The following is a 13774-nucleotide window of genomic DNA, read 5'->3' as shown; positions in this document are numbered from 1 at the left end:
GAATATATTAGCCTTTTAGCTTTTTATGGAATTTTTTTAAACACTTTTATTAAAGGCACACTATGCAAGATTTGTACCGTAATATAACAGCTTCGAAATAATTTCGATGGTAAACAAACTCGTAGGAGGGCGATTCATCCCGATAGCAAAAAAGAGTGGCACCCCGACAAATCCCGCGAGAATCATGACTTGCTTTACGGCATGACGTCACATACATCAACAACATATGAAGCAACCTCTACGGAAGACACTAGCACGCATTTCAGACGTGAAACATGGCAGAGTCGACGAAGAAAACGAAGAAAGCGCGGTCGGAAGAGAGCAGAGACGGCTCTGCGTGAGTGGTATTTACGACAGTAACGTTAAATACAAGTACTCTACAGCGACTCTAGGGGTCGCTGTTCGAGAAAAACAGAAATTGCATAGTGTGCCTTTGAGCAAGGATGCATTAAATTGATGAAAAAAGGAGAGTAGACATTTATAATGCTACAAAACATTTCAATAAACAAAAACAATTTTCTTTTCACAATTTAGACACAGTTTAAACAAAAATGTGACACTGAAGACTGGATATATGACTGCTGAAAATTCAGCTTGTGGCTTGATTTTTTCCAAAACTTTATTGCCTACATGGGCAGCTCACTAGGTTTTGGTAGAGAGCTTGTAACTGTGTGTGAGATTGTGTGTGGAGCTCACCAGACGGATGTTGTCCTCTGGTCGCAGTAAAGTGAACATGGTCTGCAGGTGCTGCTGAAGGTCCCCTGCACAAAGAAAGTAAAATCATTCATTAATCAAAAATGGTCATTAGCTTTTTATTTGCTTGTTTGCATGTGTTGTCTACTGGATGCCCATACCTGCATGTTTGTTGCGCTGTCCTGTAATTCTGGAGGAGCAGGATGAGGAAGAGGAGGAGCCATTCCCACGTGGAAGAAAAAGGGCGGCACCTTTCACTGTTAGAAAGCTCTCACTGATGCTGAGGTCAGAGAAAGAGACAGAAATAGAGATCATGTGTATTGCTGTATTGCTGAATATGAATACACTACTGTTCAAAAGTTTGGGGTCAGTAAGATTTTCTTTAAATACATTTTTTTTATTCACCAAGCAAATGTTTCTTGAGCACCCAATCAGTACATGAAAATGATTTCTGAGTGAGTGTGAACAAAAATAAGTTAATGAAAATGAAGAGTGAATTTGGACACTAATGGCCCAGGTATACTTTGTTTTCTACGTTCCACTCCGTCTTGCGCACAGTTGAGTGCACGTGCCTCTGGCCGTGAGCGCGGAAAGACGCGTTCGGCGCGTGCGCACTATCTAGTCTTAGATTTCAAGTGCTCAAATCACTCGCACATGTGCTGTTGTTCGCGCACCGTCGGACTGAATCGGACTGAACGTGGACAGTGCAGAACGGATGTCCACAGACCCTCCTGATAGTGAAAATTACGTCTCGGAAACAAACTGCGCGGACTGTCGCAGAACCCGGACAGCCGAAGTAGCCTATACTTTTGCGCCTGAAGTGCTGCAGATGGGAGACTCTCTTCTAGTGAGATGTGGGGATTTATTAGGCCCAATTCTCAATTCGAATGGGTTTTCTCTAGTAGCTGGCCATTGAATTAACATTGTTTGTAAATTCGTTATTTAGGTGCATTATGGGATTGAATGAGTACACTAAATCAGTTTATAACATCCATTATGGTTTGGGATACTACTACAAATGTCTGTCCCCTTAAAATGTGCATTAATGGTTTAGGACACAGCCTTGGTCTCTAACTATGAATTAGTGCGATTTTTTTTTCCTCCCATTATTTCCTCCATCAGGTGAAAGTCTAACTGCATACGGCGTGATTTGTATATTTACATTTCTGAAATCCATTACTTGGACACAGTCGCCTCTGATAACAGATCACTCCAAACTGTAATATAGACACATGCATTTTCTGTAAAGCTGCTTTGAAACTATTTGTATTGTGAAAAGCGCTTGCTTAAATACAAATAAATGTGTATTGAATTGAACTTCTTAAGTACTTAAGCGCTCCTGGGATGTGTGTCAAGACTTTTTGGGTGGAATACAATGGACTTATTGAACAATGTTTCACTCTTTTTCACTTCCTTAAAAACGCAGAAAGCTTGTTTAGCTAATTAATCACAATGAATAGCACAATGAATGGCAAAGGATGCACAATAGGTGTGGAAATTATGCTTTATCTGTGTATTTTATCATTCCCATGCTGCAGCAGAGAATGATGGGAAATGTAGTTTGGTCTCCTCTTTTTTAAAATCAGCGAAATGAGTAGCCTAGAGCTTTTTCAGGCAAGTTTCATCATTTTTCATCAACGGTAGACAAACTGTATTATTTAAATAAAAACAACATCACATTATAATAAATAACAATTTGCCTTATAAATCCCCACTAATGAACAAAAAAATAAAGCTAAAACGAAGAGAGGAAACTTTAAAAATCTACAGAAATGAATGTTTAACATTATTTAAAGAGACAAAGCACAAAGTCACTCAGTAAGCACTGTTTCTGAACTCCCTAAAACACCTTGATTATAGTCTTGAGTTTTCTTCCGGAAGCATACATCACAATATTCCTCATGTAAATTATTCCTTGCCAAGGCATACAGGAAAAAAAAGGGGCCAGGCCTGGCTGAGTTGCGTTAGTCGTGAGTTGAAACTTGCGATTATGGTAAGGGGTCTGACAATTACAAAACACGCTCAAAGCAGTTGACCAATCACAACACCCTGGTCCAGCTGACCAATCAGAGCACACTGCGATTTTCGGAAGAAAGGGCTTCATAGAGAGAGAAACTAGTGTTACAGACAGACTGGGAGAAGTAAAAATGCAAAAATTTAAAATATATGAAGAATAAGGTGTCTTTGAACATTCAAGCTTGAAAACCTATTGTAAACCCCAAAAACAAAATCAAGACTTTGTAAAAGGGCATAACATGGCCTCTTTAAATAATGTGGGTACACTTCCCAGAGGTTACCTTCTGACATTTTAAATACTATTTGCCGGCACTAAGAAATTAATTTCATTTTTAAATTAGCCATCTTAACTGTGTCTATCATGTGAAAGAAACATTGTTATTTCTATCTTTTCTATGAATGTCTCTGATGTGTTTTAAATCCTGAGTGGAACATGAGACACTGAGTTCAGTAGGGAATATGGGAGGACTCCTTTTTGAAAGCATTAGCTCACACATCGAACTCTCTGTCCAGGACGCAAACAAGAACACTCTGTTCCCCATCACTGCGACAGCTGGGGGATCTGTGTGTGCGAGTTTCTGTTCTTTGAATAATACCAAGCAACATATCTCCTTCTAATCAATGACATTCAGACTATGCAGACTGTAAAACAAGAGCGAGTGTGAATAACAGAGAGAGCAGAGAAGTGAGAGAAGCACAGATTCATTTGTGTGTGTGCGTCTGCTTTTGAGTCATGTGCATAACCATATGTCTTTTTACGAGGGTGTTATTGTGTGTCGGCTCAAAAACGTGAGAATGAAGTATTATGGGAGTGTGTACATGTGACTTTGTGTGTCTATTGTCTAAAGTATGTTGCATCTCTTCAATGATCTGTTGTTAATCATGAACCTGTTACTTTATTTTTTTATTACTACTATAAAGGAGTGTTTCTAATAGGAATTTTTTTTTGCAGCATATTTGGGCTTAAGAGCTTTCTAAATAAAACTAAATCAATACGTTCTGTGCTCTAACTGTTTCTGTGCTACAAAAATGTATTTTAAACAAAAGTTTGTATGACAACTAGTCAGTAATTTGAATGATTTAAAGGGAAATTTTACACTTTATAATGAGGCATCATTTGTTAACATTAGTTAACTACATTAGTTAACATGCTTTATAAACATATTGTTAGTTTATGTTAGTCAATGCATTAACAAATGTTAACAAAAATGTATTATTGTAATGTGTAACCGTTATTTACTATATCATTATTTATGCACCCACATGTCAGTTTATGATAGTTTTATGATACACTGCAAGTCATACAGTAATCCAGTGTGATGAACAGATCAAAATTAAAGTCGCAATTCAAGTTCCCTCAATTGTAGCTCTTAGATGTCATCTGCACTTCCACATATTCACACTTTCTGTATGACATGTACGCCCTGTTCAAATACAATACAGCATAGTGGAATAAACGGAAGTTGAGACAGATCTTTTCTTATTGTTATGAGTAAAACAGATTATCATAAAATCACCAGAAGATGAACTTATGACATTTTGATTAAAAACTATGAGGTAAAAAAAAATTACACAAATAAATAAATGTATACATGGATGAATCATTCACAATAGAAAATAAATGCAGACTTGATATTTCTGATTGTTCATCACACAAACATACCGTACGGCTTCTGAAAACTGGAATGCATTTATTTTTTGTGACTCATAGATGAAAAAGGTACACAGGTTTAGAACAACATGAGGGTGAGTTAATAATTACTGAATTTTCATTTCTAGATGATTTATTTCTTCAAGTTTTACTTACCTTTCAAATATACATTTTTAATATTGGTTTAAAAAAGTACACTAAAGCCCTATTCGGACAAGACTAGTTTGAATTACAGTTCTTATCACCCGACGTCTGTGATTCGGACGAAACTAACATCTCAGTGTTTATTACAGAGGTGGAAGTGTGTGTTTTCTAAACGTGGGCATTACAGAAGGTCATCTGCTGTGTTTGTGTGCATCACGTATGAAGTATAAGATTTTTTTATGAATTATTTATCAATCTTTTATTAATTATTAAAACCCTATTTAAATAAACTTCATATAGAGTTTATAGAAGTGGCTGTTTATAATTAACCACATAAGTGAGCAGAGATGTCTAGACAAGTACCTGATATTAAAATGGGCAGTCTTTGCAGCTTAATAAATCTATTTATTAATTTTATAATTTTATTTCGATTGACACCAAGTTGAAATGGAATGAAAGCATGCGGAAGATTGATGCACAAATGGTAGCTCAGGTAGGTAAAAAAACACATGAGGGAAAGCGTTAGTATAATACCATATCGGCAATCACAGACATTCGCAATTCGGGCGGGATTCGATTTCTCAGAGGACCATTGAGTTTGCCGAAAAACAGTAGGTAATTTGCTCTGAAATTTTCACAGAGGTTGTGTGAGAAAAACAGACATGGCATATTCAGACGGGATTAAAGTCACAAAGTACGTTTGAGAAACACAAATTTCTCTAATGTCCCCCTCGAGCTGGACATAATAACCTACAGTTGAGAGCAATCTGAGTCGATTCAATAAGGAAGTTCCCGGTTAAATCCCAAAAATCCTTCTACTCTTGAAAACATTTTTCACAATGTACAACTATTCACTAAATACCCACCACAGTAACTAACTCAAAAGAAGCATACAAATAAAGTGGCAGATTTACAGCGGTCAAGAACTGTCCAACCACACTTCAATCCACGGTTGACTGTCTCCTCGCACTGTACACTGAAATAATAACACACATGGTTTCATTCAAGCAGTGGTTTGTGTGTTACAGCAGGAAAAGGGGAAAGACAGAAAGAAGAGATGACAAACGTGTAATGCTGAACCGAACACTTCATCAACGTCTCTATTGACAGCATCAGGTTTGAGTCATTATTGAAACCAGCTGCATGGGTGTTACTCTCCACGTACATTTCTGAATCAATTTCGATCCGTTGATTTATATGAATCAAGAGTCTGCATAATCAAAAGAATGTTTCTGAGAGAGTTTGTTTATTCTAAATGCTTTAAAGGGATAGTTCACTCAAAAATGAAAACACAAATGAAGATCTTCTTGATGAAATCAGAGCTTTCTGTCCCTCCATTGACAGCTACACAACTACCACTTTGATGCTTCAAAAAGTTTATAAACAGATCGTAATACTAATCCATATGAATTGAGACGTTTAGTCCAAATTTTCTGAAGAGACACGATCGCTTTATATGATGACCAGATTGAATTTAGGCTTTTATTCGTATATAAACATTCATCGACTCACACATCAGTTGTGGTAAACAGAAGCTCAAGCATGTTCTCTTGACGTGCGAGAACCAATGAGGTTCATTCTTGTGTTACGCAGCGCGTTTGAGCTTCAGCAAGAACCAATGAGGTTCGTTCTCGCCTAAATTAAATATGTTCATCATATAAAGCAATCAAGTCTTTTCAGAAAATTTGGACTAAACTGCTCAATTCATATTGTTTAATTTTACGATCTCTTAACTTTTTGAAGCGTCAAAGTGGGACAGAAAGCTCTCATTGTGTTGAACGAAAGTCTTACGGGTTTGGAACGACATGAGGGTGAGTAAATGATGACAGAATTTTCATTTTTGTGTGAACTAACCCTTTGAAACATTCAAAACATGTCAATGTTGTACAGTATACGTAAAGACAAAAAAGGCCACATCTTAGAATTTACACATAAATCACTGTTAAAATGTAATGATGCGTCTGCACTGGTACAGTGCCACATTTTCACACTTAACGAGATTGTGTGGTCTGCAGCATGCTTGAATGGAACGTTCTGTTTCTGCATAATGATAAAAATGTGTGCGCGGCAAGGACTTCCTGTTTACTGAGGACAGGAAGATGGTGTGTGAGTGAGGTAAGGTGTAAAACTATACTTTGCTTGTTTTGACTGCCTCAATCGCCATGCGACACGAATACATGCATATTTAGTTAGATAAACTAAACAACAGTTTTCAGTCATGACATCAACGATAAAGAGCTCAATGGCAGGACTCCAGACAAAAAAATGAATTAAGGAGCCATTGGCTCCAATAAGGGGAAAAAATAGGCACCAAATTTTTTTATTTTTTTTCATGTGTTGTCACATCTGCCCTCCTTTTACAGAATAATCATTTTCATCCATCTTGTGGATGTCCTGGGAACTAAGATTCACTTAAAGTAGGAACTGAACTGCTTTTCCAACTTGAGAACTACGTACAGCTAAAAAGAATTGTTCTTTGCACAGAATCAGTGTCACAGACTATAATAATGTCAGCATCACTTGGCCACTGAGTATAGTTTGGCCTCCTCCTAATGCATACTAAAAACGTTGTCTTGCACACACCCAATCTATTTTTCTTCATTAGTGATATCTGAGAGGTAAATGGCAGCTCTTCACATGAAACTATATGGGTAGTGTTGAATGTGATTTTTAGCTCCTTGCATTCTTTCTCATGTAGACAACAGGTTATGTAAAAATATAAGGATGATGTGATATAGTGCATATATTTAGCAAAATGCCCCTTTTAATAGTTATTTTTCTAGTTGACTAACAAGTTTATGGGCATTGAATGGCTTTTCTGAGGTAAATTTGACATTACCTGACATGACTGTTCTCAAGCTGTTTAATACAAGGTCGAAATGCTGATTGGGCGATCTGCCAGACCACATTAAAGAGCGCCAAAACGACATTAATTGCTTGTATTTCGTGATAAAATTGACAGAATTTGAAAGCTGAAATTTTGTCAATTGTTTACTAAAAGGTGCCAATTAAGTACAAATCTTACTGCGATTATGAATGGCTGTGCTACAAATAATGTGAAGTTCAGGCAGTAACAGAAAACAGCAAAAATTAAAAGATAATCTCACTGAGTTTTTTTTCCGTTGCTGCGCGTCGTCTCATTTTACTACGTCAACACAACAAGATGTGATGGGCTACTCATCACAGAACATGTAGGTAAAAAGCCATGCAATTTTTAACCATAACATGTATATTTATATTGTCGCCAGTGGCGATCTCAGCAAAAAAATGAATCGCAAATTAACATTTTCAGTCTGAAGCCCTGAATGCTATTGTAATATAACTGAACTTTGGAATCTATGCAGAGAGAAAACAGAAATAAAAAACTATTAAAATCTAATTAAAACAAAGAAAAAAGGAAAGAAAAAAAAGAAAAGGACCCCAAAATGCTCATAAAAAAAAAAAAAGATATGAAAATAAAATAAAATAAATAAATCACAACATAGACCCATAAGGAAATAATTAAATTAAAGAAAAAAAGAAATTAAATTAATATAGAACAAAAAAAAGGTTAAAAGAGAAATTAAAACAAAACAAAAAAGAAAGAAAAAAGAAAAACAGTCCAAAATTCTCAAAATAAAAATGCAAGAGAAAATTAAATAAGAACAAAAAAGATGAAAACAGAAAACTTCGCCATAAACTTCAATGATAAAAACATATGCTGATCTTTTTCAAACTTACAACCGGTTGATGTTGTCCTGGTACATGAAGCCGCTTTGCAGCAGTATTTGTATTCCATCGTGAGCAGACAGGCATTCTGTGGAGCTGCTTAAAGCAGTCGCCAGACCACCTAAAGTCATCCTTTACGCCGGACAGTTGTGAGGCAACCCTCACTAGAGCTTTTCCATCCTTCTACCACATGTTGAAGAAACCATTAAAACACACCGGCAACTACTAGGTTCTTCTGAGCTTTAGAGTGACTGAACGGATAAACGTATTCAGAGCAAATTTAGCCCTTGTTGTGTAGTCTCTCTCAGTTCGGATCTCTAGTGTATCCATCTGCTCCACGAGTAAACAGGCAGACACTGAGACGGTGGGCGGAGTCAGAACACGTGCTCTAGTGGACAGAAGACTCCTTATCAACCGACAGAGTAAACACACATAAGCTGGATTTAGAGCTCTCTGGAAATGGATTCTAATATGTGCACGCATACTAATCTTTTAAAGTCACAAGTCTTTTACAAGTAATAATAATCTGCCAAATGACTATTAATAAAACTAACATAACTATTTTAGAAGTTGATACGCCCTGTGATACCAAAAATGAATTGATGAAACCATAAAATCTAGACAGTCTCTATACAGATTAAACTGTATCTGAATTAGTGTAAATAAATCCATGAGACTAGGGACTATGGCATGTAATTATCTCAAGCAAAGCTATACAATAGGAGGAAGCTACAACAAAAGTGAGGAAATTGCAATAAGTGCTTATAAATAAACTATTAGATGAATATGAGCGTGCTACAGCAGTGTTCGATCAAGGCTGTCCTATCTTCTGGTAAAAAAGGAAAGATGATGGAATTTCCTTTGGTAATCATAGCAATCATGAGAGCCCTTGGTAGGGGAAAGGATAGGTCTTTTCCCATGGGTCGCACTCGCCCTTTGTCCAACCCAGTTTCCCTTGTTGTGACTGACTGAGCTAATGAAATCCTAAACCAAAGGTGAAACACAAGGCCTGTGTAAACATTTAGGTTGCCCGTCATGTGACAGTGTGCTATGACAATGTATTTAAACCAGTCCAGGTCGCTAGGGCCATCAAAACACAAATAGCGTTCTTATCAGTGAAACTTTACTAGCAAAGCATTGTTTGTTGTCCATTCTAGTGCAGCATTTACTACACAGTTCTGCTATGAATTTTGATCACAGAATATAGTTTGTAGAATTATAGTTAATAAATTCTAAGCTAATACACATTTTTATTATCATCCAGATTTTTATCAATTGACTAATTTTGTTCTGTGCACTGCAAACGCACACTCGCTAAAATGCAAACCCGAGCACATAAGCAGTGATATTGATTATCAGGATCTGTCTCACATCATCTGTACAGTATAATCAATGGGAGCAAACAGGTCAAGGTATCTTTTGACATAATTTACAAGGGGTTTTATGAACTGGTTTAATTAGGTAATGGCTCACATGGGTGAATGGAAAATGAGGACCAATCTGATACGATCTCAGAGAGCAACTGTGATATTGTTTGTCAAACACTTAATGGTTAATTCATTTTAGGGGTGGTAAAATCTACATAAGTGACCCAGGACCACAAAACCAGTCACATGGGTCAATTTAGATTTATATATTATCTGAAAGCTGAATAAATAAGCTTTCCATTGATGTATTTTTTTTAGGATATAACAATATTTGGTCGAGATACAACTATTTTAATATCTGGAATCTGAGGGTGCAAAAAAAATCGAAACATTGAGAAAATAGTTGTCCGTTTATGTTCGCGATTGTGCTGCATTCACTCACAAAAATAAATGTTTTATATATTTAGGGTAGGAAATGTACAAAATATCTTCATGGAACATAATCTTTACTTAATATCCTAATGATTTTTGGCATAAAAGAAAAATCTATAATTTTGACCCATGCAATGTATTGTTGGCTATTGCCACAAATATACCTGTGCAACTTGTGACTGGTTTTGTGATCCAGGGTCACATATTTTTTAAATCAGCTACACTAGTTTTGAGTTGTCTGAATGACTAACAAAGTGTCTACACCGGACACGACGGTTGTCGCATTGCGCTGCAACAGCTTCAGGCTGTCTACACTAGATGTGACAATCAATCAAACAGATCAATTTGTTCTTCGTATCAGAAGTAGTGTTGTCACGATACTGAAATTTCCAACTTCAATGCGATACCTTGAAAAATATAGATATTAGATACCATTTTAGATACCACGAGGAAAACTGCCATATATACCACCATACAGATTATTTGTTATTATCTCATCATTTTATTCAAATAAACAAATTGCAAATTATAGCACAAATAGCCTACATACAATAGAATAAAGAGACAAATGAAATAAACATGGCTTTAAGTTTTTCAGGTTGGGTCTAACAGTAATATTCAGGTAAGACATACTACAGAAATTAAAGTAATTAAATGTAAAATAAAACTGGATAGTTGTAGAAATTAAATTCAGATTACAGAAGCAGGTTTATTAGGCTGCTGTCACTTTTAAGAGCTTAAGCCAAAATATACTTTTACCCAACATGCGTTTTCTCTCAACTATTGCTTTCCAAAACTGACTGTATCTAACTGAATACTCGCCAAGACAGGCATTTTGACATCATTTTGTATGTATTTGAGCGTTTAAGCCCAATAAGCCACGAAAAAGAAGCTTGAAGTATGTCAGAAATAGAACAAGGCATCAGTTAACTGTTGGGAATTTGTCGTGTCGCGCCACATACAGTGTAGATAGACTATTTTTGGGGTAATATGACCCTGGTCAGACATACTTCTTCACAGGTGTTCACACAGTATGTGTTCTTACGTTTAAAGCAAATTATTCTTAATATAACGTATGGTACACGATGGTGCAAAGGCGTCTGCTTGCATGTATGGCTTTAGCAGTGTTGTTTTAAAGGGGATGACAGTAGAGACATGACTTTTCCAAGAGGGTTTTATAGCGTAAAAAAACAAATAAATAAATCGTCAACATTATTATCATGACCCATGCCTAATTCACATAGGTTGATTTTTTCTTATAAAGGAATTAGTCTATTTATTTTTCATACAGCAGATAACACCTTTCCTAAAAAAAACCAAAAAAACTAAATAAGCAACATGGATAACACTTGGACATCCAATTATGTATTTTTTATAGATGTGAGAAAAGGATTGGTCAGAAATTGTGGGAATATTATCAGTAGTACATATAAAACACAGCTGTTCAAACATGAAAAACAGTCCAGTAGCACCTGCAGACCATCAAGAGGCTGTTCCACTAAAGGCCATCAGCACGTTATCAGAACACACGTGACTGACCCTGTGTCAATATGTATTTTACACAGAAGAAAGTTTATATTCATATATATATGAAAAAAAAAGAGAAATTAAAATTATTTTTTTAAATCTTCTATTGTATTCTATTATATTCTATTGCAAAAGCCTCTAAGTGCCATCTGAAATTTTCTTCTAGAATGATCATTTTTATCAAGCTCGTATATTTAAGTTCAGCAATTTCACTTAAATTACAATTAATAGGTAATTTTCATTGTCATTTAAGTGAAATTACTGACCTTAAACATACGAGCTTGATAAAAATGATCATTCTAGAAGAAAATTTCAGATGGCACTTAGAGGCTTTTGCATCTGAACTCTTCATTCATATATATATATATGAATGACCACAATTCAAATGTTTGGGGTCGATAAGATTGTAAAAATGTTTTTAAAAGGACAATTATGCAATTATGCTAAGTATCAAAAAAAACTGTAAAAACAATAATACTCTATATTTTTAGCAGCCATTACTCCAATCGTCAGTCAGTGTCACTTGATCCTTCAGAAATCATTCTAATATGCTGATTTGCTGCTCAAGGAACATTTCTAAATATCATCAATGTTAAAAACTGTGGTTGCCAGAAATACCGTACAAAATACTGTGACAATGTGCAGTTTTACAGGATAGGCGACCTGTATTTTTTTTAACTATATTTAATTAAGTGATATACCCCTGGTTTCACAGACAGGGCTTAAGACTAGTCCTAGACTAAAATGTAAGTCTGAGCTGTTTCCACTGAAATAAACTTGCACTGACTGATCTTAAAAATATATCAGTGCCTTTTTAGTTTTAAGATGCACATCGGTAATGTTTTTTTCTAAGCATGTTTATAAAAATTACTTAAATGTCCTAATTGATCTATGGTCTAATCCTGGCTTAGTCTAAGCCCTGTCTGTGAAACCGGGCCATAATGTTAACAAACTAACTACCAAAAACTGCCTTTTTACCAAAATAAACCAATAACCACCACAATAATACAGGAGGCGAGGCACAATAGAAAGCCATGATAAATCAGAGACCAGCGTAAGCATCCTGTTCATAAAACATGGTCATCAATACTCGTATGGGCGGTGCACAGGGTCATACACACAAACACAAAACACCATCAGGGTAACACACAACTTGCTTCAGACTTGCTCTATTTGTTTACAACTGCCACATGCTGATGACATTTTATTCTATACTAACTTGCATTGAAGCCTACGATTCAATAGGTACCATCATTGTACAGTCTACATACATTTCGTACCCAAGTTTATTAGATCCATGTCTGTGCAGTGTGATTTGTAATGATCTTATTAGATTGCCGGAATTGCACAGTCTGTAGACGGCATAACACAGCCTATCAGAGTCACCTGCTTAAACAAATCTTATTTTTCTTTAGGTCAGTCTAACGATCACGGCTTAGAGACAAGTAAGTACAAGATTCTTTTAACAAAGTAAATCTACAATAAAAAGTAAAACAATTAGTATGCTAGATCAGTCATGAAAGTACTTGCCTAATCTCTACAAAACCGCAAACACAACAATCTTGAATCAACCTGTCTCGTCTCATTTCCCTCCCTCCCTCCCTCCCTCCCTCCCGTGTTTTTACCAGCCGTGACTCCATCCCTATTTTGACTTGTTTTAAATGCAGCTCTACTCACCCTTCTGGTGCCCTTCAGCATTGACTAACAAAACCACTCCAGTGGAAACCATTGCTTGCAGCTAGGGGTTAAACCGATCGCAGTTGATCCGTACGGACCAGGCTGTACGGTTCGGGACTAGGGGTGTAACGATACACTCATGTCACGATGCGATACTATTGCGATAGTTTAAGTCCAAATAAAGAATGACATATGACATTTTTTGGGTCTTTTAAGTTTTAGAGGAACAGACTTTAAAGTTCCATAAAAAATATCTTCATTTGTGCATGGAAGTTGAATGAAAATCTTATAGGTTTGAAACGTCATGAGGGTGAGTACATGACAGAATTTACATTTTTGGGTGAATTATACCTTATAAATACAGTAAGCTGAGCCTTTATCAGTTAATCTAGTAGTTTTGCTGTGGTATTAAGTGTGCATTAAGCAATAAACGGAAAGCAAAGTCACATTTGTCACTCCCACTCTCTTTTTTTTCTTTTTTTCTGATCCAAATGCATGCAGCCCTATTCTTCATAAATCAGAATATATTAGCCTTTTTCAAGTAGCTCAAGACAGAACA

The 13774-nt window shown here is 36.1% G+C and overlaps 1 protein-coding gene across 2 annotated transcripts in view; it reads right to left on the bottom strand.

Moving 5' to 3' along the window:
• Positions 1–13774, bottom strand: part of ssh2b (slingshot protein phosphatase 2b) — a 32393-nt gene that overhangs the window by 11239 nt on the left and 7380 nt on the right. Inside the window, exons 1-3 of one of the 2 annotated variants that reach the window (XM_084387476.1) lie at positions 8225–8565; positions 855–973; positions 697–761 (exon numbers count right to left, since the gene is read on the bottom strand). In XM_084387476.1, the coding sequence (XP_084243602.1) occupies positions 697–761; positions 855–973; positions 8225–8343 (303 nt within the window). In that variant the 5' untranslated portion in view covers positions 8344–8565. Of the gene's footprint in view, positions 1–696; positions 762–854; positions 974–8224; positions 8566–13774 lie in introns of those variants that run through there. The other variant, XM_084387477.1, reaches the window with a different exon arrangement.

The sequence above is a fragment of the Rutilus rutilus genome (genome assembly GCF_951802725.1).
Source record: "Rutilus rutilus genome assembly, chromosome: 18".
In the NCBI taxonomy this organism is placed as follows: domain Eukaryota; kingdom Metazoa; phylum Chordata; class Actinopteri; order Cypriniformes; family Leuciscidae; genus Rutilus; species Rutilus rutilus.
The sequence above is the reverse complement of the archived record's forward strand: the minus strand, read 5'-3'. Positions and strand labels throughout refer to the sequence as shown.